This window comes from Muntiacus reevesi, chromosome 11 (assembly GCF_963930625.1).
Source record: "Muntiacus reevesi chromosome 11, mMunRee1.1, whole genome shotgun sequence".
Lineage (NCBI taxonomy): Eukaryota > Metazoa > Chordata > Mammalia > Artiodactyla > Cervidae > Muntiacus > Muntiacus reevesi.
The window spans coordinates 73,485,521-73,510,044 of record NC_089259.1 but is presented as its reverse complement, the minus strand read 5'-3'; the positions used below and the strand labels follow the sequence as shown (position 1 = coordinate 73,510,044).

The 24,524-nt window shown below is 54.4% G+C and overlaps 2 protein-coding genes across 2 annotated transcripts; one reads left to right on the top strand and one right to left on the bottom strand.

Annotated features, from left to right (window-relative positions):
- Positions 1 to 1,465: 1,465 nt before the first annotated feature.
- ZIC2 (Zic family member 2) lies at positions 1,466 to 5,529 on the bottom strand. The gene is made up of 3 exons (XM_065902128.1): positions 4,158 to 5,529; positions 2,182 to 2,345; positions 1,466 to 1,996 (listed from the first exon to the last, which is right to left on the bottom strand). Exons 1-3 carry the CDS (start codon positions 5,227 to 5,229, stop codon positions 1,655 to 1,657), a joined length of 1,578 nt encoding a protein of 525 aa, XP_065758200.1. The 5' UTR covers positions 5,230 to 5,529; the 3' UTR covers positions 1,466 to 1,654.
- Positions 5,530 to 15,710: 10,181 nt separating this feature from the next.
- ZIC5 (Zic family member 5) lies at positions 15,711 to 23,917 on the top strand. Its single transcript, XM_065902135.1, has 2 exons — positions 15,711 to 17,202; positions 21,491 to 23,917. Exons 1-2 carry the CDS (start codon positions 15,726 to 15,728, stop codon positions 21,931 to 21,933), a joined length of 1,920 nt encoding a protein of 639 aa, XP_065758207.1. The 5' UTR covers positions 15,711 to 15,725; the 3' UTR covers positions 21,934 to 23,917.
- The last annotated feature ends 607 nt before the right edge of the window (positions 23,918 to 24,524 follow it).

Sequence of the window (24,524 nt, the reverse complement as noted above, 5' to 3'; positions counted from 1 at the left end):
TAAGCAGGATGCCTTGAGCAAGCTGTTTAAAATTTCAAGGAAGGGAAAAAAAAAAACTTTTAGTAGAAAGGGGCCCTTAAACTATAATCATCATTGAACCAAGTTCAAAAACAAAGGACTCAGCTCAGTTTTAAACGTGCAATTAAAAATAACTGTACCTCGGCTTTTCAGAGGGAGGGAGAGGAAAGGGGGCAGGGAAGACAGAAAACAAAGAATAAGGAAATGGTTAGCGCTCTTCAATCCAGTCCAAACAGCCGAAAGAAAGGCACCGCCTCAGATAATGGAGCCATTAGAAGCTCCGAAGGTTCCTGCAGGCCGGTCCTCGCAGGGGCTTTCCAAAAATGTAATTCACTCTCAGCTACAGAAACAAAGGACATACAAAATAATTTTGAGATTTTCTGCCAGAGGGGCAGTTTGGCCCAGTTTCTCGGCATACACCTTCCCCCCTGAATTCGAGATTGGTGCCTCCCATTCAATCAGGCAGCTGACCCAGACCCCTATCAGCCCTCCGCTGCCTCCTGCCCATTTCCTTGAGTAACTTGGCTAAAAAAAAAAAAATAGTATGTTCATGCAGTTTCAACACATTTTATTATATTTCTGTATGCATTACTCTCAAAACATATCACAAGAAATGATCAAACCACTTAAAACCTTCAAATAAAAAATCTGAAACAGTTTATGCCCACAATTGTACATATTTATAGTTAAGAAACATTCTTTATAAATATTGTTTCCTCTGTAGCAAGTTAATACCATAATTTAATTACAAATGGATAAATATGGTAACGGGTATTTACAGAAGGAAGGGTGTTATTACGGAAAAAGCTAACGGCACGACGTTTACTCCCCCCCTCCCCACAATCTTTCATACAGGAACTAACAAATTGAACTTGCAAAAGCACTAAAACGTCACATGTAAACCCAGCTAACAGAAAAATACATTCACAAGCGTTGGTGGTGGTGATGGGGATGTGAGTGCTGTGGATCTGCGTGTTGAAGAAACAGAAGGGAGACTTTGGCACGGCTTGTTTTTTTTTTTTTCCCAGTCTATAGTTGCATGAAGTTTACAATCAAGTTGCCTCATAAAAAGGAACACAATATTCAATACCACAATACAAAAGAAACCATTTTCTTCCACATTACTTAAAAAGAAACCGGGGAAACTAAAAAGAGAAAAAGAAAAAAAGCCCATCACTTGGGGAAGGGAAGAGAGGCAGGAGGAACAAAATCCCGGAGAATTACAAATGGACAAACTTCTATACACCAAGAAGCCATTAAAACCACCTCGGAGAAGAAAGGAGTCCGCTATGTACACAGTCTGTCAGAAAACCGGGAAAGGTGTGGAGAGGGAAGGGGGCGTGGAGGGGGGCAAAGGGGAGGTTTGGTTCAATATTTTTATGGGTTTTTTTAAAAGGATTTTTTATTTTTTATTTATTTTATATTTTTAGCTTTAAAGATTCCAGAAGGGATATCGTTGCTTTTCATGCCTAGATTATTAAAAAAAAAAAAAAAAAAACTTTTAAAAATCCTTCTGCTGGTTAAAATCATTTTCATCATCATAAAAATCAGATTGGGAATTTTAACAACAACGATCGCCGGGGTGCTCTCGGCGCTGTTACCGGGTGAGGAACCCAGGCAGCCCCGCCCCGGCCTCTCACACGTACCATTCATTGAAGTTGGAGGACAGGCCGCCGTGGCCCCCGGCCGGCCCGCTGCCCCCGCCGGAGCCGCTGCCGCCGCCGCCGCCCCCGCCCGCCCCGCCGCCACCGCCCCCGCCGCCTCCACCGGAGCCGCCCGTGCCTCCGCTCCGGTGCACCGCGGACACGGCCGCCGCCGCCGCCGCCGCCGCCGCTGCAGCCGCAGCCGCCGCCGGGGACAGGGTGGAACTGCTCTGGGGCTCGGCGCTGGGCGACACCAGCCCCGGGGGCGTGGACGACTCGTAGCCGGAGCTGGCGGCCGGGGACGACTCGGAGCCCTGCGGGGAGGACTCATGGACCTGCAAGACAAAAGCCGGGAGGGGAGAGCGAAGGGGACTGGGTGTGAGTGAGTGCAGCTGCTGTGGGGCCGGGCCACCCCCGGCCCAGCCCCGGGGGCCCGGCGGGGACCCACGGCTTCCCCCGCCACCCCGGGGCCGGCGGCGAGCCCGGCCGCCTCGCCCTCCTCGCGCCTGCCCGGCGGTACCTTCATGTGTTTCCGCAGAGAGCTGGGGTGCGTGTACGACTTGTCACACATCTTGCACAGATAGGGCTTATCCGAGGTGTGCACGTGCATGTGCTTCTTCCTGTCGCTGCTGTTGGCGAAGCGCCGGTCACAGCCCTCGAACTCACACTGGAAGGGCTTCTCCCCTGTGGACACGAACACGCGCGCTGGCTGCCGGCGCGCCCGGAGACCCCCGCCACCACCCCCCGCGCCCCCAGGAACCCTCACCTCCCACCCCACCCCTCGGCCTGGAAGGGGACCAGGCCTCCAGGAGGAAGAAAGAGGGGCGACAAGGGCCTGGGGCTCCTTTGCGCCTTCCCACCTGACCGCCGTGCTTCTATTTCCTATTTTACTTTTCTTCACATGTCTGACCAAGTTGGGGAAGCCCCCCCCCACCCCGCCCCAGCCCTGCCTGACTGCTTTTCTTACAGGGCTTCTTGGACTCGCGGCTTCTAACAAGTTGGTCTCGCCATGGAGAAGCTGTTATTATGACAAAATATTTGGGGCATTATCAGAATCACACAGGCTGCCGTCGGCTTCTCTCTGGGGCCAGTAGGCAATTACATTTGGAGATGCTGTGTGTTGTTTGGGGACCGTACTGTGGATAGCGACTGAGCCAGCAATTTTTTTTTTTTTCATCCAAAATTCTGCAAATTGAATTAACCAGTAATTCTCGGTCGTACTCCCAGCCTTTTAAAGACAAGTTGGGGGGAAGAGATAAATATGAGATAAGGCAGCACTTGAGAGAGATTGCAGAGAGGCGCAGGCTGGGCCGTGGGGGTGGGGGATCAGCCAGGGCTTTCAGAATCTCCCTGTTTGAATTTTCTGGCGGTCCCCGCATCCTGTTGCCAGAATTCCAAATGCTTGGAGTCATTTAGAGGTGTGAGAACTCCAACATTGTTCCACTTGGAGAGGGGACCATTTAACGTTAAATTTCATTAGCACCTAAATTGTTTCTTAAAGACATCCGCTCAGACGCAGGACTCGAAAGCTAGCATTTCATGCAAATAAATTTCTCAAATTTTAAACCTTGTTAAAAGCTTGTCTCGCACCTCGGCTGCCTCCCTTCCCGGAAGAGAACAATAGGCCGCTGGCGCACCCCCACTTCGGGGTAAATATTGACGGGGGAAGTTGCTAAAACATTTGGCTTTCTTTTAGGAAATCGTCTGGCACGATTTTGGCTGGGACCTGGTCATAGATGAATAATCTATGAGGCGAGAGGCGCGTTCTTTCTCGGCGCTCTCTTCTCACGCGATTGCCCCGCGGGGCCGCGCCGCCCCGGGCTCTCGTTGACCCGGCTGTCGGTCCAAGTTTGGAATCGCAAACCCTCTGGTGCCCCTTAAGAGAATTTCACAGACTGCTGCGAACCCACCGTATAGCTCCGCGACCCACCTCGAGATGGGCTTTAAAAACACTTTAAAAACGAGAAACGCTTTACAGCTTCGGCTCACACAGACTCATTTTTTGATGGGAAACAGTCCGGGTAAGGACGTTTGGGCCCGTAGTTTAAAAGAAAAAAAAAAAAAAGTGGAAAAACACACAAGCCACTCAAAACGCAGACGCACACCCGGAGCAGAAAAGCACATTCAGACAAGCTGGCAAAATCCTCTCTAGGCTCGATTCCCGGGCACTGAGTTGGAGGGTACTTTTATTTTCTGCGTTCTATTTAGAACGGAAATTATTCACCGAAGCTGAGCCAACGAAGCAGTTGCATCACCCGAAGCATGCATTTGATGTTACCTCGATCATTTAAAACTCAATTTCCGCACATGGAAAAAACCCAGCCCAATAATATTCTTTCATTTGCCAACAATAACAAGCCGCTGGCTCTCTCTCGCACACACGAAAACATCTCCCGTTCCAGGGCAGGGGCTGGCGGTCGGCGCGTTTCTCCCAGCCAGCTAACCACGGCCTCTCCCCCTTCTGCGTCCCGACCCCGACCCGACCCGCGCGGTTACCTGTGTGGGTCCTTTTGTGGATCTTGAGGTTCTCGGAGCGCGCGAAGACCTTGCCGCAGCCCGGGAAGGGGCAGGGGAAGGGCTTCTCGCCGGTGTGCACGCGGATGTGGTTGACCAGTTTGTATTTGGCCTTGAAGGGCTTGCCCTCGCGCGGACACTCCTCCCAGAAGCAGACGTGGTTGCTCTGCTCCGGGCCTCCGACGTGCTCCACCGAAACGTGGGTCACCAGCTCGTGCATGGTGCTGAAAGTTTTGTTGCAGCTCTTCTTCGGGTTGCTCAGCTGCTCGGGGTCGATCCACTTGCAGATGAGCTCTTGCTTGATGCACTGCTGCCGCATGTAGCGGAAAAAGGCACCAGGGTGGTGGTGGTGGTGGTGGTGGTGGGCCGCGGCCGCTGCCATGTTCATCCCCATGTTCATATTCATGGGGCCGTACTGGTTGTGGAGCTGCGCCGCCGAGTAGGGGTCGGTCCGCGGGCTGGCCACCTGGCGGTACTGCTCCGAGCGCCCGAACACCTCGCCGGGCAGCCCGAGGCGCATCTGCCCGTTGAGCACATTCTGCGAGCCATGCGGCCCGTGCTGCTCCGGGAGGCCGGGGAAGAGGAGGTGGCCCTGCGCGTCCGAGTGCGCGTGGTGCAGGCCGCCGGCCCCCGGCCCGAACAGCCCGTGCTGCCCACCGCCGGGCGCCGAGTCGCCAAAGCCGCGGCTGCGGAACAGGAAGTCCCGGGTGGAGTTGAAGGGCGGCCCGGAGTAGGAGCCGACATGCGCGGCGTGCGGCCCGAGCGCGGCGGCAGCGGCGGCGGCCGCGGCGGAGCCGGGGTAGGCGCCGGGGCCCTGCGACGTGAATGCCGAGCTCTGGCCCGGGGACAACTCGTGCGCCCCCGGGTTGAGCTTGAAGGCGCCCATATGAGCGGCCGCCGAGTCTACGAAGCTGTTCTGCGCCGCCGCCAGGCTCAGTTCGCGGTCTTGCATCTCCGCGGCCGCGGCGGCCGCCGCTGCAGCCGAATGATGATGGTGGCGCGCGAAGCTGCCCACCCCGATGGCCGGGAACTGCGGCCCCGCGTCCAGGAGCATGGCCAGCGCGCCCGCACGCCCTGCCGGCCCCGGCGAGCCCCGCGCCTCCTTGGCTCCCACTCCCGCCCCGCTCGCGGGGCTGCGTCCTGCGGCCGCCCGGCTCCGAGCGCAGGCGGCGGCGGCGGCAGCGGCGGTTTTGGCGGCGGCTTCAGTCCCGCGAGCGGCGATCCTGCGCCCGCCGCCTCCGCCGCCGCCTGGATGTGCCTCGGGCGGCCGGGCGCGGAGCGAAGGCGCGGAGAGGAAGAGGAGGAGGCGGCGGCGGAGGCGCGGGAGGAGGAGGAGGAGGAGGTGGTGGTGGAGAAGAGTCCAAAGCCAGGCGGAGAACCAAAGTGTATTAAAGGAGCTGCGGCGGGGGCGGGCGGGCAGGGCAGGGGAGGGCGGGCGGGAGGAGGGAGCGGGAGGGAGGCGTGGGGAACCGAGCGGAGAGGGGGGTCGGCGGGGGGCGAGCGCCGCGCCGCGGCCCCCACCCCTGCGCGCACTCGCGCGCGCACGCACTCAGTCGCTCGTTCGCCCGCCCGTCCGCCCGCCCCGCGGCCCGGCAGCGCGAACGGCGCCTGCAGAATGCGGTCGCCTCCGCGGCTGGGCCGAGGTGCCCGAGCGCGCCGGCCGCGCGCGGCACGGGCAGGCGACCGAGGCGAGGACCGCGGAGCCCTCGGAGCTTCGGCGGCCCAGCCCGGCGGGGCCCGCGGCTCCACCTGACCGCGGCGGGGGCGCTGGGGGCGGCGGACGGAGGCCGGGCGCCCTCTTCGCGGCGCGCTCGCTCGGCCGCTCCCTCCCCCGCGGCCCTGCACGCGCCGCCCCGCGCGCGGCGGGTATTGTTTGGCTCGGCGGCCGCGGTGTTTAGCCCTCCGCGTCCTTCGCGCTAGGCATTGGCTGCGCCTCGCGTAGTAAACTTGCGAGCGGCCCCGAATTCCCCCAGATGAAGGAGGCTGCCGCGCCGCTCCGTCTTTCTTTAAGTTGTGCGGGAGGAGGAGGCGGGGGAGAAGGGGGGCTGTGGGAGGGGAGAAGGAGGGGAGGAGGGGGAGGCTGGACTCAAAAACAATAACAATACCAAAAAAAAAAAAAGTGTTCTCCAGTTCGCTCGCTCGCTCCCTCTCTCTCGTCTGTCGGCCCAGGGACTCCAGGCCCCGAGGGGCGGCCGCACCCGGCAGGACCGAGCGGAGTTCGGAGCGAGTGCCCAAGCGAAGGGCGAGGTGCGTGTCCCCCGCTTCGGGCTGCGGTGGGCTCAGATCGCCACCGCCTCCGCCTCTGTTTATTTCATGGGGCGCCGCCAAAGTCGCAGCCTTTTTATTTTTTTATTTTTTTGTCTCCTCCTTTTCCTCTCCCCTCCCCCTCGCTCCCGCGTCTCCCGCCCCGGCCTCCCTCCTTCGCGCTCCCGGCCCGGCCTCCTGTTCACACCGCCCCTTTAGCGGCGGCTCCCGCCCCACCAGCCCGCCCGGCGCCGCCATTGGCCGCTGCCGCGCCGTCAATCCAGCGCCCCCGCCCCGAGGCCGGCCCGCCCCCTCCACCCCGGCGCCGCAGCAGCTCTCTGCAGCCCCAGCCGAGGCGGATGGTGGCAGCCCGCCGGGTCGGCCGGCCTTTCGCTGCGCGCCCCCGTGCGCCTGGGCGCGACGGCTCCTCGTCCTGCGGGCTGAGGCGCTCCCCGGAGCCCGCCGGCCGGCCGAGCGAGGGCCTTGGCCGCGGGGAGCCGGGGTGGGGTGGGGTCACAGCGCCCTTGGTTGGTGCCCACGCCCTCCCGTAGAGGCCACCGTTTCTCCGGGGACCGAAATCGGGCACTCCTGGTTGCTCGAGAACGCGGCTAGCGACCGGGCCCGCGAGGTGGGAGGTTCTGTGCGCCGGGAGGCTACAGCCCCGGTGCCCCGCCGGGAGGGCGCGCGGCCCTGGGGCAGATCTCCGGACGTGTTGGCACGCTCCTGGTCCGCGTCCACCTCCCCAACACACACTTTTGTCGACTTGTCCTGGGGTAGTGAACACACAGGTGCAGGATGGGTGGCGGGGGGGGCGGCTAGAGAAAAACAGACGTGCCCTTCCCTCTCACTCTTCTGGACACTCACCCAGACGCCGCCCCCTCCCCGGCCCCGGCCCCCACCCGGCGCTCGGCGCACTCCACTCCCCCCGCCGCTCGCGTCCCGCTCTGATTACGGCTGTAAACACTGGGCAGCGGCCCCCGCGAGGGAGGGGGTTGTTTGGAAGCGGTTTAAAGACAGTGTCAACCCTGGGGGTGGGTGCCCAGAAGCCCGGGCCTCTGCCACTGTTGGGTGGGAGGTGTGGGGACGCCGGAGGCGCCCGGCCAAGCCAGGCTCAGGCTGGAGTTCGGCCGAGGGTCAAGCTCATCAGAGCCTCCGAAAAGAAATCTCCAGACTGGTAGGGCTCAAACCTAGAAAATATTTATCAATCCATCCTTCTTTAGAAGCGAGGAACCCCTCCACCCGCGCCCTCCGCTCTAGGCGATAGCGGGCCCCGAGGCTGCTCCCTGGGTCCCAGGTCCCCGGTTGGCCGCTGAGGACGTTTCCCGTTCCGCCGCCGAAAGCTTGCGCTCTGGAGGTAACCGGAGAGGAAGCGACGGGTCCCGGAGGCTGCGGAGGTGCGAATGGAAGGCCTGAGGCCAGCGCCTTTCTTCGCCTGGCTAGCAAAGAGAACTGCTTTAAAAAAAAAAAAAAAATCTCTGGGAGTTGAAATAAAATTCAAGGAAGAGAAAATAATCAACACGCATTTCGAAATATCAAGTTGAAATTAAAGCCACAAAAAAAAAAAAGAAAAACGCGGGAAGAGAACTCCAGCAGGCAGAACCGGGCCCTTGCGCTCGCACAACGCAGCCTCTGCCGGCTTGAGCGGGTCCCTAAAGGTCCGAGCTGACCGCAGCCCCGCGCACAAGGGGCCCGGTGCCCTCCCGCTGCCCCTGCCCCGGGGCTGGGGGCAAGGAGGAGGGAGACCCGGGCATCTTGTCTGAAAGTCCGGGATTTTGCTCGGAAGCTGGGGCTTCTCGACTTTTCTGAAAGAAGGAAATGTTCCTCCTCTGCGCACACCTCTCTCTCTGTCAGGGGGGAGGGGAAGGCAAATGCCAAACTGCCCCTCGAGGCAGAGGGGGACCAGGGAGAGAGACAGAAATACGCCAGGCAGAAAGGCTGCCCTGCTACAGTGAATCTGCCCAATGCACAGCCTTTCACACTTGTTTCTTGTATTCATCAATTTGTGTGGGGGGTGGGAGAGGGGAGAAGAATTGGCAACGCTTGCCCCGAAAGTATTTCCCAAAGAAAATATTTTCTTAGAAATACTGGTCGTGAGAATAGCAATCCTGCACGTCCGCAAACCTCACTCTTCTTCCTTCATCCAAACCATCAGACTTCTCCAAGTTTTCCTTCCTTCCCACGGGCTCGCCCCCGCCGCCCTCCTCTGCCCCCCTCCTCCCAGCCCCGTTCTCTCCTTTCGCTTGGATTCCCTCTTCGCAGCGCCCGTTTCGGGCCGAAGCCGCTGGGCGCTCGCGGGCCCAGGGTCCGGGGGCCGCGCGGTGGGACGCACGGCTGATCCCCGCCGGGGACCCCGCGGCCTGGGCGCTCCTGGTTCTTCGTTCCCGGCTCCAGTTCACCTCTCTCTCTCTGCAGGACACGCAGGAGCTGAGCCAAGTTCAAAGTCACGTCGCCTCTCCTCTTAGAAGTGCTTTATTTCTCCACAAACCGCAACACCCCTTCGCTTCAAGATAGTGGTTTTTTTGTTTGTCTGTTTGTTTGTTTTTAAGGGAAGGAAAGGGGGAAGAGAGAGATCAAGAAAGCAAGGGACAGAGAGAGAGAGAAAGAAAAAAGAAAAAAACCTACAAAGGCTTTCAGAGTCATTGCCTCAAAAGTACCTTTGAGGTCCTTGGCGGAAGGAAAAAGAGCCGGTCGACTTCCGCGCCCTGCGAGTGAAATTCAGTTTTTTTCAACAGGTTTCTAGAAGGGCCCGCCGTGTTGGTGTCAGAACCCGGGGACCCCCAACCATCTCCATCGGGCAAACGTTTGCTCTCGTTGTAAGTTTTCCAAAATTGGGCTTTTCGGATGTCCTGGGGCCAGCGCAGGGCTAAGCCAGCGAGACTCCAGGCTTCGCTGTACATGGATAGTTCAGGGCTGGCGACCCTTTCCCCAAGTGGAGAGAATGGCAGTGTAGTTGAGAATTCGGATTGTCTTTAAAAAAAAAAAAACAAAAACCAAAACAAAACACAAGAACACCAGTAAATCCCATCAAACACCCGGGCACTCATTCACTGAACACCTCGTTGCGGTTTGTGGGCCTCTGTAAACGGGTGATTGGCTTCTTTTTTAATATGCTGAGTATTTTGTGTACATATGTCTAAAAATGCGGAGGCACACACAGGGTACTCACATGCTCAGGTATATCTTGTTGGCCAGGAGAAGCCAAAAACAAACAAGCCAACAAAAGGCATCTTTATATTGGAAAGCAGAAACATTGGGTGAACATACCACTCAAACTTCTAATTTTCCTCTTAAGGGAAAAGATGGAAATGGAGAAGAGATGGGAGAAAAAATGTGGAATCGACTGTCCATATATACTGGGCCAAAAAGGGGGGGGGGGGATTTCACAGGATTTCAGCACTGTCCTCTGTATCACAGACACTCATAAATTCAACAAGATCATCAACAGGATATTAAGTTGCAGGTCACCTTTGATTCAGCCTCTCAGTCACTCCTGGGCCAGGCGACCCCTGACCCATGAAGGACCGCATGTGTGGTGGGGGACCCCCTCCCCTGTAAAACCCACCTAGAACAAAAGAGCTTTGTCCGAGGTTTAGAGAAGTGTAATGTAAAAGAAGGGGAAATCTGTAATGTAAAAGAAGGGGAAATTGTGAAAATCTCAGCCAATGTTGTAACTTTTAAATACCATTTTTAAGAAGGGGGAGATTTAGTGGAAGCGGGGAGTATCAGGGGATAAGGCCCTCTCTAGCGTGCTAAAAGAACTTCTTTCTACAGTTAAAATTTACTGTTCTGTAACCGGGCTTATAAAAAGTCTCTCTGTAAAATATATGTTCACCAGCAGTTTAGTGATAGAGATGCAAATGTTAGTGTATTTGTCATTAGGGACTCAGGAAAAAAAAACAACCAGAAACCAACATTTCTGGCTGACAGTGGTTGTGCTTTTGCAAAATGAGAGGACTAACTGTCTTTACTTTGTCTCCTTTCCTGATGGGCGAGTTTCTACTGCTGTAAAACAAAAACAAAACCAACCCCCCAAAACAGAAGGCAATGGCTTACATCAGTGTGTTTAATTATTTTGAGGGCAGTTATCCTTTGGGCTCCCAGGCAAAGTACAGCCAGGGAGGCTGAATACCGGTGACAGGCGAGCAGCTTTCCAATAAACTGCAGTGTTATTGCAATAGACTTTGTAATACAATTTATGCTGTCATTCATAAATAACAATGCCATATGTCAACCATATTGCTTACACAAGTAAATCCGTCAACGTGTCACTATTTGATTTATCTCAACAGCTTCTTCAAATATTGAAGTATAGATATTGGAAGGGGTATGGAATGAGGGGAAACTACTCACAAAATTTGAGATTAGAAATAAAAGAACTTCTGCTTCTCCTTTATTCCCCATCCAAAAACATTCTAAAGAGTAAAGCATGAGGGGGGAGGAGAAATATATCTTGGAGCCAACATAAAGAAGTATTCGGTGGTTATATGAACTGTGAACACGTAAGGGGGTTTCTGCTTACTGTTTGGACCTTCTAAACATATTTTAAAAGACAACAATTAGGGATTTTGCAAGAAATTACCAATCTTAAATGGTTGAATGTGGGTCAAAGGCCATTCAACAACGCTCACCCCTGAGGATAACAAATGATAACCAAATGATAATATTTGATGACAGGTCAATCTTACTGATTTTTTTCGAAGTAGGGAAGTGAAGAGAGGCAGAATTTTTCAAGGCTTTTAAGTACTAAGGTCAGGTGTAAATGGGATGAGTCCAGTTCTTGATATCCAAAACAAACAAACAAACCCCAAGGTTGCAGTGATGGCTTCATACCCCAGGCCTCTGGGTTTTCTGGTTTGGTTTTGAATCCTCATGAAGTCCATGTTCATGGGACAGGGATCAAAAACTATCAAGAAGCACGTATTTGGTTACTCTCGGCCTCACCCATGTCCGAGGAGTCTGAGGATTCATCTGCAGCTCTGAAGGGCGGGAAATGGAGGGAACCCTCGGAGAAACTCTTAGAACTGAAACCTGAGCGTTTCCTCCTGGCACCCAAGGCCCCAGGGCCGGGTCACAGGTCCCACCAAGTCAAGGCGCCAGTAGTGAGGACTGGGGGCTGGGCAACTGGTACCTGCCAGGTGCCTCACTGCCTAGTGGCCTGGGGAGCTTGATTCGGGACAAGCCCTGGAATCCGAAGTCTTCATCACTTCCGGCCACGACAGAGCCCGACTGAAATGCAGTGTTGCAGGTCCCTGTGCTCCCCTCGCCCCAGCTTTGGCGAGGTCCCCCCCTTCCCACTGTCTGCTAATAAACCCTTCTCCTCCCAGTTGAGCACCCACTGGGGAGCCCTTGGGCTGGGCCACAAAAGTCCTCTGACCCCTGGAGGGGCTCCGAGCACCCTCTGGGCCCTTGAGCCTGTCTCTGGCGCAGCCCAGATGGCGCAAGGTGCTCCAGACCGCTGGGCACCCAGCCCTTCTGCAAGGAGGCCGCCCTTGCGGAAACCACGCGGGACGGGCGAGCCATAAAGCAATTGCAAAGGCAATAAAGGCCAGCTCAGTGGGTCCCCCAGCTCCTTTCTTGTCCACCTCTCCGTCCCCGGCGTACCCCCTGCTCCCCCTTCCCCCGCCTGCCGAAACAATCAGACAAAGGCTCAAAAGCCAGGAAATGTCCAATTCACTTCCCTTAGAGTTTATTAATTGCCCACACCCATCGCGAGGAGACTTGGCTGGGTCCAGGGACGACCGGAGGGCCCCGGGCAGCCGCAGTAGCCCCCACCCCGGGCCCTCGGCGCAGCGGGGAGCCGTGAGCGCCCGCCTGGGCACCCCGAGACCGGGTTCGGTCGCCCCCGGGCAGCGGAGCGCGGCGTGGCCGCCGGGTTCGGGCCGGCTCGGCGTTGACGGCGTCTTCCCACCCTCTTCGCGCCTTGATTTGGGGCCGGGAGCCGGTTGGGGTTCGGGGTGCAGCAGAGAAGTCTGGAAATCGACGTTCCCCGAGGAGCACCTGTTGACCCCAAAAAGGGCATCTCCATGGATCGCCACGTTGCTGGCCCCACACCAGCACCTCGGCTGCAAACGCGCAGAGAGGAGCAAGGGTTTGGAGGCTCTGCCCTGGCGACCAGCATCACCGCGGAAATGTGGGGCTAAACCCACAGGGGAACTGGCGTTACACCCTCCTGCTTCAAAACAACAACAACAAAAACCCACACTAGTATTTCTTTTCTTCAACGCCCTGGATATTGTTGGTGTTTACTTAGGAAGTGTGACACAGTTATTGGGTCCTTAGAAACTCGGGATGTGAAGGGGTTTTGATTTGGCTTCCAAAATGGCTTGAAAAAGAACCAGCGCACCTGGGGTCAGGCGGGTCATCACAATAACAAAAAGCGCCTCTACAAAATAAAAAGCTCTTTTATAAAGAAAGGCAATCCGGAAATCCACTGCGAGCCTTCCTGATGATCATCTAGCCAGGCCTATTCTCAGGTTTAATTGGCAGGCGGTTTATTGGCGCCTTATTGGTGTTGATTGAAATTTTGCTTCCAGTTCTTTCTTTTAAGAATTAGCATCTCAAGTCGATTTACCTGAGTCAATTATCTTTTTTAGGGTCTGAGTTTGGTCATAAATTTGCAAATATTCATTAAACACATTTTGCAAGTATCTCTCTTTCTCATTGCTATCCAGACCTCTATCATTTCCTAAGGAAGATTTTCTTTTTTAAAGCTTCCCATAAAAAGAAATTGATCAGGGAGCTATATTTGAATTAAGACATATTAAATCGATGACAGATACATATCACGCTGTGTTTAACAAGAGTTGTACAAGGAGGCGGGTTCCAGATTCCGGCAAGGCTCTGCTGCACCATTATTCACATTTTTACAGCCTCTCCTTCATGCCTTCACCCATTAAACCATTAAATTTCAGCAATTCAATAAAACAAAGCAGTTATAATTTTGAGGAAAAGCTATTTTTGAAAGAGGTGGAGGTACCCATTTTATTGCACAATAAAAATGCTCAACAATCTATATTAAAGGCTAGGTTGGGCTTATTTTCTTCTTTCTTTATTCATTCTTTTTGCTTTGTTTTTCCTTATAACCTGCAGGATTGCACGCCAAGCTGCCATTATGGACTTGATGATTATTGCTAAAAAATTCAAATAGAGGAGCCTCATTTGCAAGGTTCTGAGAGGAAGTGAAGACAGTGGCAACAATTCCAAATAAGATGCTTTCTTCATAAACCATTCACGGAGATGACACAGTCCTTCCTTCACCTTGCCTGGGTGACTTGAGACTTTTTATGTCTTGGAAAAGAACAATGTAAGACTTCTTCCTCTCCAAATACAGATGTGGATTTTGTCTGTTGTTTATTATATTGTTTTTCGTTGTGTTTGCACTCAAGCCTTGCTTATTTCACCTTATTTGAGTTTCACTGAAGCTTAAAGAAAATACCCATTTGAAATCTGATTGTACTATTTTCTTTGTTGGTTTGTCAGTTTTATAAGAGTAATGGCATTCTCAAGGTTCACAGGGAAATTCCCTGTTAAACATTGTTCACACTAGTGTAAATGCGGCTATGGAATCAGTTCTTTTCAAAATAATTCTTCCCACTTCTCAGGATGATCTCACAGATGATGGCTTTATGGAGTCTTTTTTTTTTTTAACTTGGACAGCAAAGGAATTAAGCGGGTAACATGTTTTACTGTATCCCAAAATGGGGCGGGGGCAGGGGATTTTAGTCATGATTTATTTTCTAAAAAATAATTTTATGTAGGGCAGCAAAAAAAAATTAAAAACCTGACTTTAATTTTTGAGTACCATGACATATGGCAAAATTTTTAAATGTTTTCTTTTTAAAAGCTGAATGACATTTTAGGGCAATAAGAACCCTTAAGTGTGAAGGATGTCACATTTCACTGCCCCCTCCCAAGTGATGCAAGGACCTATTTCTCTCTTCAAAAAGATTTGATAGCAAATCGCTTGAAAGGGGGTGAGGCTTACTTTTTTTGAAAGCTAGTTTTTATGGTTTTCAAGGAAAGCATCTCTCCTGCTAGATGAACTTTCTAGAAAAATGGTAACAGCTTCTTCTATTAGCACATAAAGTGCAAAGATACTGCTTGCTTTTAAAATAATTATTTTATTGGCTTCAATCTAACTTGTGGTCCTTTCGGAGAAACTGAGGCACCCATATGGACTGTGTTCTGCACCGGAAGCAGAACTTCTGTTTAAAAGATATGGTCTATTTAGCCGCTTCCCCCTGGACAGATACTGTCTGTCCCGCCCTGCCACTGTATCTCGGAGAAGCAAAAGTTAGAATCCCTGCCCGATGCCCCTCCCCCCCCCCCGCGTAGATTTAATTGGAAGTGGCAGATCTAGAACCGATGAGCAGTGAGATTACACTTCGAGCTGACTCCTTTGAACCATGTTGAAAAGGATTCCATGAGCTAAAAAGTCGAGGTAAGACGGTTCCTTTGGGGAAAGACGTATTTTGACTTCACCTGGTGGTGTGCAACCAATAAGATTTTAATATCCCTTCTCATTCCGTCTACTGTCTGTGCGCCCTCCGCGAGCGCTCGGCAGATTGAGTGTCCTTCCCAAATAAGAAGTTTTCACCATCCTGTCCTCGAGCACGATGGAGGCCATACATCTGTTCACCCCCTCCTCCCCCAGAGCGCAGCCCGGCGCTCTTCCATGGGAGGAGGTAAGAAAATGTTTGGATGCTGGAAGGGACGCGGTGTGCACTGAGCGAAGGTTATTGAAGTTGGGGGCTCCCACTCCCCCCGCCTTTTGCTCCCCCCGGGGGGGGGTCCCCCAGCCCAGAGCCGCCCGGCACCCTTCGGCCGCGTGCCGGCGCACGCTCTCCGCCAGGCGCGTCCTGGGAACGCGGGGCGCTGCGCGCGCAGGCCGGCCGCAAACTTTCTGCAAGTGCAACTTGGGCATCCCCGGGGAGGCGGGGACGCGGGGCTCCGGGGGAGGAGGGGGCGCGAAGCGAAAGAGAAGGAGGCCGCGAGCGCGGGGGCGAATGCCCGCTGGGCCGAGGGCCGGAAAGGGAGCCAATCGGGCAGCCGCGCCTGCTGCCAATCACGCGGCTCCCTCCAATCCCACCCTTGCCATTTCCAAAATCTCGGTCCCACTGTGCAGCTCCGAGGTGGTGTCCGCTCGGCCAATCGCTGGAGGACCGAGTGGGAACAGGAATGAGCGGAGTTAGGAGGCCAGGACAAAGAAGTTAAAGAGCGCCTAACGTATACATGTTTTTGAGGGCGGGCCGAGGAGGAAAAAAAGTACCCCCAGGGAGGGTCCGTGGGTCTGATTGTGTCGCTCTGATGGAGCCCCCTTTGAACAAGAGGAACCCGCCCGCGCCGAGATTAGCGGATCCGGCCGCGGCTCAGGCCCGGCCGCTGCAGAACATGACAGGCTTCCCGGCGCTGGCCAGCGCGCCCGCCCACTCCCGGGTCCGCGCCGCGGCCGCGCACCTCCGCCCGCGGGATCCGGGCGCTGACCCCGGCGTGGCCGGCGCTCCGCTCAGACCGGAGCACATGGCCCAGGCGACCGCGCCCGGTCCAAGCCCTCCCTCCCAGGCGCTCCCGGCGCAGCCCGAGGTCCCGGCGGCCGCCGCCCGCGCCGCCGCAGCTGCCGCCGCCTCGGTAGCGCACCCCGGCGCCCGCACCGCCCCCGCCGGCGGGGGCGTCCGCGGCGGGCCGTCCCCCGCGCCCCCGCCCCCGGCCCCTCCTCCTCCTCCTCCCTCCTCTTCACCCCCCCTTCCTCCCCCTCCTCCCCCCACCCCTCCTCCTCCTGCCCTCTCGGGCTACACCACCACCAACAGTGGCGGCGGCGGCAGCAGCGGCAAAGGCCACAGCAGGGACTTCGTCCTCCGGAGGGACCTTTCCGCCACGGCCCCCGCGGCGGCCATGCACGGGGCCCCGCTCGGAGGGGAGCCGCGCTCGGGCCCCGGCTCCCCCCAGCACCCGGCCCCGCCTCCCGCCTCGGGCGGCATGTTCATCTCGGCCAGCGGCACCTACGCGGGCCCGGACGGCGGCGGCGGGGGCCCGGCGCTCTTCCCCTCGCTGCACGAGCCGCCGGGAGGCCCCGGCGGCCACCCGCACCCGCTCAACGGCCAGATGCGCCTGGGGCTGGCGGCGGCCGCAGCGGCGGCCGCGGCGGCGGAGCTGTACGGCCGCGCCGAGCCGCCTTTCGCGCCGCGTTCGGGGGACGCGCACTACGGGGCGGTGGCGGCCGCGGCGGCCGCCGCCCTGCACGGCTACGGAGCCGTGAACTTAAACCTGAACCTCGCGGCGGCGGCCGCGGCGGCGGCGGCGGCGGCCGCAGCCACTGGACCGGGGCCCCACCTGCAACACCACGCGCCGCCCCCGGCGCCGCCGCCGCCGGCGCCCGCGCAGCAGCCCCCCCACCTCCCGGGGGCGGCCGGGGCCTTCCTGCGCTACATGCGGCAGCCAATCAAGCAGGAGCTGATCTGCAAGTGGATCGACCCGGAGGAGCTGGCCGGGCCGCCACCGCCGCCCCCGGCCGGCGGCTCCAAGCCCTGCTCCAAAACTTTCGGGACCATGCACGAGCTGGTGAACCACGTCACCGTGGAGCACGTGGGCGGCCCCGAGCAGAGCAGTCACGTCTGCTTCTGGGAGGACTGTCCGCGCGAGGGCAAGCCCTTCAAGGCCAAATACAAGCTCATCAACCACATCCGCGTGCACACCGGCGAGAAGCCCTTCCCCTGCCCCTTCCCGGGCTGCGGCAAGGTCTTCGCGCGCTCCGAGAACCTCAAGATCCACAAGCGCACTCATACAGGTGGGTGTCTGTCCCCGGCCGCCGCCTCCCGCCGCCGCTTCTGCCGCCGCTTTCTCTTCCTCCTTCGTCTCCTGCTCGCCTTCATTTTTTTCCCCCCTCCTTCCGCTGCTTCTCTCCGCATCCGTATAACCCGGACATGTGACTTCTTGTTTTTCTCTCCCTCCCTCCCCCTTTTTTTCTACGAATAAGTAATTCGATAGCATACACACAGGCCCCCGCGCTCGGTTCCCACGCGGTCGAGTCTCCAGCGCTCCCCGCAGCCCCCTCCGCCGGGACCGGCCACGCGCTCCAGCCGCCGCCGCCGCCGCCGCCGCCCCGGAACAGAAGCCGCCGCCGCCGCCGGAGCAGGAAGGCGTCCAGGACGGTCGGCAGCCCTCATCCGCCCGGCCCCGGGAACGTGGGGAGGGCGACGGGGAAGGAGGGCCGGGACCGGAGCCGCTCCGGCGGCACTTGCCTCCCCACCGGATGGCAGGCCCCGCGTGGTGCCAGCGCTGCAAAGAGCCGGCGTGCTTGGGGCGCGTGGGGGGGGGTTAGCGGTGACATCGGGGGCGCCAGCTCGTTGTGGCCCCTCCGGGAGGAGACAGGGAGGGGGGTCTTGTCCCTTCCGGGCGGGGTGCAGAGTGCGAAAGGAATGCGCCCCCCGGAGACCTTCCCGCTACACACACGCGCGCGCGCGCACACTCGCCCACCGTTACACACCCCACATACACACGTTCACGCGCGCACACATCACACCAGCAACAACTTGACACACCCGTGTTCCTTCTGACCCCTCCCTCAGCTGGGACACCCCTGGGCCCTGATGAGACAGTCACGCTTGCTCATTCACACGCCTTCATACACACCTGTACTCACACGCGCCGTCACACGTTTTATCACACGGGCCCTGGAGAGTGCTGAGAAATTGGTTTCTGTCATTTTGGAGAAGGTTCTCCCGAGAGGACGGGGCGGGCTGCAGAGGCTCCATGAGGCCCACCGCCCGCCGTGGGGTCCTCTCCCGCCCCGCCCCTGCCTTAGGTGGGGTGGGGTGCCCCGGTCCGGGGTGAGAGCGGCTGCGGCCTCGGGCGCCGGGTGGGCTCCGCTGGGCCGTGTGTCCCCTTGGGGCGGGCGCGCGCGCGCTGGGCCGGAGCGCCGATGAGCGCGAGCGCGGTCGGGATTTATAGGGACAGACGAGATTACCCCTCGGAGGACACTTAAGTAACTGTAGTTTACGTTTGGCAATTACTTGTTTGATTTATCGGCGCGGTGGCGGCGGCGGCGGCGAGAAGGCAGCCGCCGGGCGGGGGCCCCAAACGCCTGGCCAGCGGCCGAGGCCACGGGGAGGGGTGGGGAATCTGCGCGAGAACCCGGGCCCCGGGGGCCCGAGGCTGAAGCCCCAGGCCTCGCTCCTGCCGCTGGGACCCGCCAGGCCTCCTGCGGCCTGGCCGATGACCCCAGGCTGGGAGCCCGTTTTCCCCGGAGGCTGGTTTCCCAGCCGCGTTGTTTTCTCATCGGCATCGGCCCGCCTTAAGTGATGTTTCCAAAAGGAGACTTCCCACCGGGCTCTCGTAAAACCTCCCCGGCCCCGCTAAGCCAGCGGCTGGCCCCGGGGCCCAGCACTTCCCGACCGGACGGAGGCCTGGGGTTGTGGCGGTGAAGCGCCCGCCCCCCCCCCCCCAAGGGGAACCCCCTGACGGCGCCCGCCACCTCGGCCCCTTGCCGCCTTTTCACCTCCGAGGGGGACCTTCCCTCGGCGGCCCGGAGGTTGCCCCGGGCTGAGACCGTGCTCGCCCGGGTCCCGCAGGGAGCTGGAAGCTGACGGAGCGGGTGCCGGCCCTCCGGTCCCCCCTGGGACGGGCCGCCTCCCGCCTCGAGCTGGGACCCGGGCCGTTTGGTTTTCGGGTTCCCCGCGCGTAGAACTGCTTTCCCGCCCGGCTCGCGGCGGCGTGGGCCTCGCCGGGCCCCTGCGGCAGGGATGGCAGCGCCCGTGCGTCGATGCTCGGATCCGCGCTGGGTGCTCTTGGCGGTCCCTGGGCCGCTGAGCCCTCGAGCCTCGTGTCCAGAGGGGGCCAGCCTCCCCACCGCAGGGCTCTCCCTTTTTGGAAGGGCGGGGGGTGGGGGGGAGGCGGGCAGTTATCCGGGGATCCCGGGACAGACTGATCAAAGGGAATAATCCCCCGACCACTCCAGAAGGCCCGTTTCCTGACCCACGTGCCCCCAATTCCATTTATAACCTTCCTTGGGGCTGGACTCGGAGTTCTCACACATAGCTTCCCTCACTCTCTAAAACCCTTTAAGTAGTTAAATTCCGACGTGACCCCACTGTCAGCGTCTGAAATGTAAACACTGGGGCCTCTCACCCTTCCTAGTCAGGTAGACTTTGGTCTCCCCCACCTGCCCACCCCTCGAATAAAATAGGCATTTCTATCACCCTTTCCTTTTTTTCTGTTTTCTTCCTCCATCTCCCCTTGTGCTGGCTTTTCTACCCTTCTTTCCACACGGTATTTGCCTTTTCTGGACCTGATTCTTAATGCTTCTTTTTATCGTGAGCACTGGTGAAGCTTGCAACGTCCAAGCCGTTTATTCTGCACAATAAATGCTTAGGTTGTGCAGAAACACAATGTTCTAAAAAGCAACATTTGCATAGGGTGAATAAACCCACTTAAGCCTCCATGTTGAAGAAAAGCTGATTATGCTTTTTAGGGGGAAGAGTGCTATATTAAGTTAGTATTATCTCCAACTTAAAGAGGAATATAGAAATCAGGACAAATAACCAGTGTTTTGATAACACTTGATTTCCGTTGCAGCCCCTCTACAGAGAATTTTTAAAGGGTGTCACTATCATTGCATTATGTTGTGTTTCTCTCTCTGTAGGCCAATGTAGGAGGTATATGAATAATAACTCAATTTTTAAACAATACTTCTAGGTAGGGTAAGTTATATTACAGGCATCTGAATACTTTTCAGATGTGCTAATATACTCTGGCACTGAAGTAGTTATTCATTGATGAAGTTAAAAGAGAGAAAATTACACCAAAATATTTGTATAGGAAAATCCACCACAGAAAATTTATGTACACTAAGCTGTCTTAATAGTTGTTTGGCTTTTTAAAAAACAATTTGTTGAATAACAAGGAAAAAGACTGTATCTTATGTATCAGCAGAGTAGCTGCTGAAATGTAGAGATACTCCTTTTAAAATCATTTAAATATAAGGAATAAATATATTACTATACCACAGTATGTATGAGATAACATTCAATTATGGACTCTAATACATCAAGTTCATGGATACCAAGGTGAGGAGGGGGGGGTCATAACTGCCAGCTGCTGTCTTTCTGTCCTTGCTTTTTTAAGACCAAGGTGTAGAGTGGCTGGGTTATCTAGTTGTCTTAGCATTTCTACTGCCTGCACCCAGGACCTTGTGTTTCAAGGCCCTGTGTTCCTGTAGTGGGTAGGACAGCTTAAAGGGGCAGTGGGCCCAAAGACTGTGATAAATAGCATTTTTTTTTTCCTGTTTACTATTAAACAGTATAGTAGAAGAAGCCTCTGGCTGAGGTTGTGGTCTTTATTAATGCTTGTTAAGGTTCTGTTCCGCTAGTGTCTTAACTGCCTAGTAAGCTGTGAGAAGAGCTGGGAGAAGGAAGAGGCCAAGAGCCTATTCTGTGCCCAGCTAGGCTTGTAAAAAATCTAGTGGTCGGATCGTGGTTTTCACAGATGTCTTTATTTCTGGGGAGAACGGGGTTTTGGTGTATTGCCTTTCCTTTCCATCAGTGAAATCCTGGGGAATGCTGTTAAACAAAATGCCATTATTATAATTTTACTGATCAATGCCAGTTTACTTTTAATTATCTGTTTATTTTCCTTCTCCTTTTTTTATGGTCTTCACCTAAGCTGTGGCTTTGCAAGTTATTTCATCAGCATTTATCTTGACAGAGGGGATCTGTTTGAATTTTTGTGTGTGTAGACCCAAGGGGGACAAGGATGCAGGTATTTGGGTCCCCGCTGGATTTCAGCATTATTGCCTGACCCAAGCTCTTAGCCCTTCTTGCCTTGACCCCTGTGGTACTTCAGGGTCAGTATCCAGCCTCTCGCAAAGCCCAAGTCCAAGGAGAGCCTCCAGGCCTGGGGACACCAGGCCTATCCCGGAAGTATCCTTTCCCTGTAGCATTCTGGAACCTGGGAATTAGGCTGGGAGTCGGTCTTCAAGAGAATGGGAAGTTGCATCCTCCTGTCTACTAGAAGATTATTCTCTCAAGTTCAGAGGACTCTGAAGAGCCCCTGTTAACCTCCCCTGTGCTTTCTTGCAGGGGAAAAGCCTTTCAAATGTGAATTTGATGGCTGTGACAGGAAGTTTGCCAACAGCAGCGATCGGAAGAAACACTCCCACGTTCACACCAGCGACAAGCCCTACTACTGCAAGGTCCGGGGCTGCGACAAGTCCTACACCCACCCCAGCTCCCTGAGGAAACACATGAAGATCCACTGCAAGTCCCCGCCGCCTTCTCCGGGGGCCCTGGGCTACTCGTCAGTGGGGACTCCGGTGGGCGCCCCCCTGTCCCCCGTGCTAGACCCCGCCAGGAGTCGCTCGAGCACTCTGTCCCCTCAGGTGACCAACCTCAACGAGTGGTACGTGTGCCAGGCCGGCGGGGCCCCCAGCCACCTGCACGCCCCTTCGAGCAACGGAACCACTTCCGAGTCCGACGAGGAGGACGTGTACGCGAACCCTGAAGTCGTGCGGACGATACATTAGATTCGATCAGTCGCCATCGCCATCAGTGAAGTAATGAGTGGGAGCCCTTGGACCGCATCCTAACCTGAGACAATGCCGAGCTCGAGACAAACCCGTGACTCAGACTTGCCACCGGGTCTAATTAGCCCTATTTATTCAGTATGAAACCCTATGGTGTTGGTACATTTAATTAATTTAATTAAGATATTTGGGCTTTTTTTTTTCCCCTTAGAAAACAAACAAACAACAACAAAAACCCCAACCAAGCTGGACTTGTATGTTGCAGGGGGACGGGACTGGGAGCAAACTGGACCAAGGAAGATAAATGGAGAGAGTAGAGTTCATCGAGACACACACTGCCAATGCAATATGTGTAGTTCTTTACAAGGGTGAGAGAAAGAGCATGAAGTCAGGATTCAACACAGCAACAAGGCCCTCTGCACTTCCCGGAGTGCCTCGAGACCGCCTTTGACACCATAATGGAGCCCCTCTGCTTCCTGCGTGGGCCCTAATTCTGCAAAGGCCTCTTGATTGTAAACCACACACACTTGCTGCATCGCCAACAGATCCTGGACTGTACCTATGTCCGAAAATATTTGTAAAGACCGTTTCAGTTCTAATATTTGTAATTTTTCATTCCCACTCTTTTATTACTGATCTCACCATAACACAGTATTTTTATACAGGATTATTCCTTCAGTACCCTGCTTGTATGATTAAAAAAAAAACAAAAACGAGATGCAGCAACCTAGTACACCTCCATGTATTGTGTTACTGTGATTGTTCAAGCAACTGGAGAGAAGAAAAAGCTGCTGCAGTAGACAACTGTGAAACTGTGATATTTTATAAAATAGAAGAAATTCAAGTGCTCTCTTTTTCCTCTTTTTTTTAAAAAAAAAAAATCTGAAATCTCAGATGCTGCCTCTTTACTCTGTCTAAACTTCCTGTGTAATAAAAACACTATGTTTTAGATCATAAGTTCTTTGGGATGCCAAAATTCACAGGCAAGTGTAAGGAGGTGTGATGTTGGCAACATGCCTATTTTTGGGGAAAGCTGTTTTAAAAACAGGCCAACCCCTCTTTTATACTGTTGTATCGACCTTTTAAAAGTCTTTATTTTTCAACGCTGGAAACTGCATTTTAATGCATTTTCTTCCACCTGAGCACACGGAACTCCATCCCACTTGAAAATGACACTGTATGACTTACATTAAAAGAGGGGAGGGAGTTGCTATACATATTAAAATTGTTTAAAAGTTTATAGCTACCACCAAACACTGATGAATGTGTGACCTTTGCCAGAGCTGTCAAGCTAGGACAAAAAAGGTCAAGGACCTAGGACAATAACTTAGTCAATTTATTTTTGGTTGGTACAACACATCTCCTGTGCAAAACGTAGTCCATCATAAACATCATACAAATAGAGTAAAGAGCACTAATTTATCCTCAGAGACCCTGAAGACACCCCTTCCCCAGGGTTTGTAGAGATTTGTTTTGTGTGCTGTGAGTGGTTGATGTAGTCTTGTCATTGTTAATAACTTGTATGTGAACACTATTATTTGTACAGTTGAATTAATTTATTTTCAGACATCATCCTTTTTTTTTTTTTCCTGGAAGAGTTCAAAGCACACCAAAGAATTATATTATATACATTTTGGTGAGAGATTGTCATTTATGACCTACGATTTATTTAAAAAAAAAAAAAAGGAAAGAAAATGGGAAAAATATATTTTTAAGCTTACTTGAATGAACAACGTAATGTGAAACCAGGACTCTTCCTGCATGTCTTCTGCATTGTGATGAGATTATAGAGTTTAGAGAAATATTCTATCACTAGTACAGTGCATGGTGCTGTCACTCCGAAAGCCTCTCAATGTCGTCTTCAGATTGTTACGGTAACTATGAAACATGCAGACCCTCCTTTATAAAGAAAAAGACCATAACACTTGAATATAAAATAATTCTACATCCTTAAAGTTTATGTGATCTCTGTATTATTCTTTTTCAAAGCTCTTTCAAATAGACAAGATGAGGTGTGAACTTTGGGGGGGATAATTTATGTATCGTAAACTTATTCAAACAAAATATTCCTGATTTATAATGAGTTGTTTTATTTATACAACTTTTTCAATGGTAGTTTGCACTATTCTTTATTATGCTACAGGTTTATTTATTATGAAACAAAGGAATATGTATTTTATGTATTTTGCCATGCATAGGTTAAGTCTGCCACAGATTTATTGGTTCCTGATACACTTAAAGTAAAAACTTAAAATGTGTACCTCTGATAGAAAGCAAGAATGATTATGAAGTAAAGAGTTTAATAAAAGTATTCTTCCTATGTATTGCTTATGTTTTACATGGTGGCACATCTCTGCCATTCTCTTTCAAATAGAACAGGTTGCTTATGTAGTAATCATTCGGTTCTCTTCCCTTGATCTCTATTTCTTTACCCTCCCCAAGCAATCAAATATGTTTACAGCTTGGTTTAATTTACAATCTAATCTAGAAAGTAGAGTATATTTATGAAGACTAAGCCCTGCAGGTTGCACAGAACAGTGGCATAAATCTTAAGGGTTACTGCGTGCATTTGTTAAAATTAATAATAGCCT

Coding starts and splice junctions, on each gene's coding strand:
- ZIC2 (XM_065902128.1), bottom strand. CDS start 5,229: ATGCTCCTGGACGCGGGGCCGCAGTTCCCGGCCATCGGGGTGGGCAGC. Junction 2,346..4,157: donor CCACAAAAGGACCCACACAG/GTAACCGCGCGG, acceptor TCGTGTCCACAG/GGGAGAAGCCCTTCCAGTGT. Junction 1,997..2,181: donor CTCTGCGGAAACACATGAAG/GTACCGCCGGGC, acceptor TTTGTCTTGCAG/GTCCATGAGTCCTCCCCGCA.
- ZIC5 (XM_065902135.1), top strand. CDS start 15,726: ATGGAGCCCCCTTTGAACAAGAGGAACCCGCCCGCGCCGAGATTAGCG. Junction 17,203..21,490: donor CCACAAGCGCACTCATACAG/GTGGGTGTCTGT, acceptor GCTTTCTTGCAG/GGGAAAAGCCTTTCAAATGT.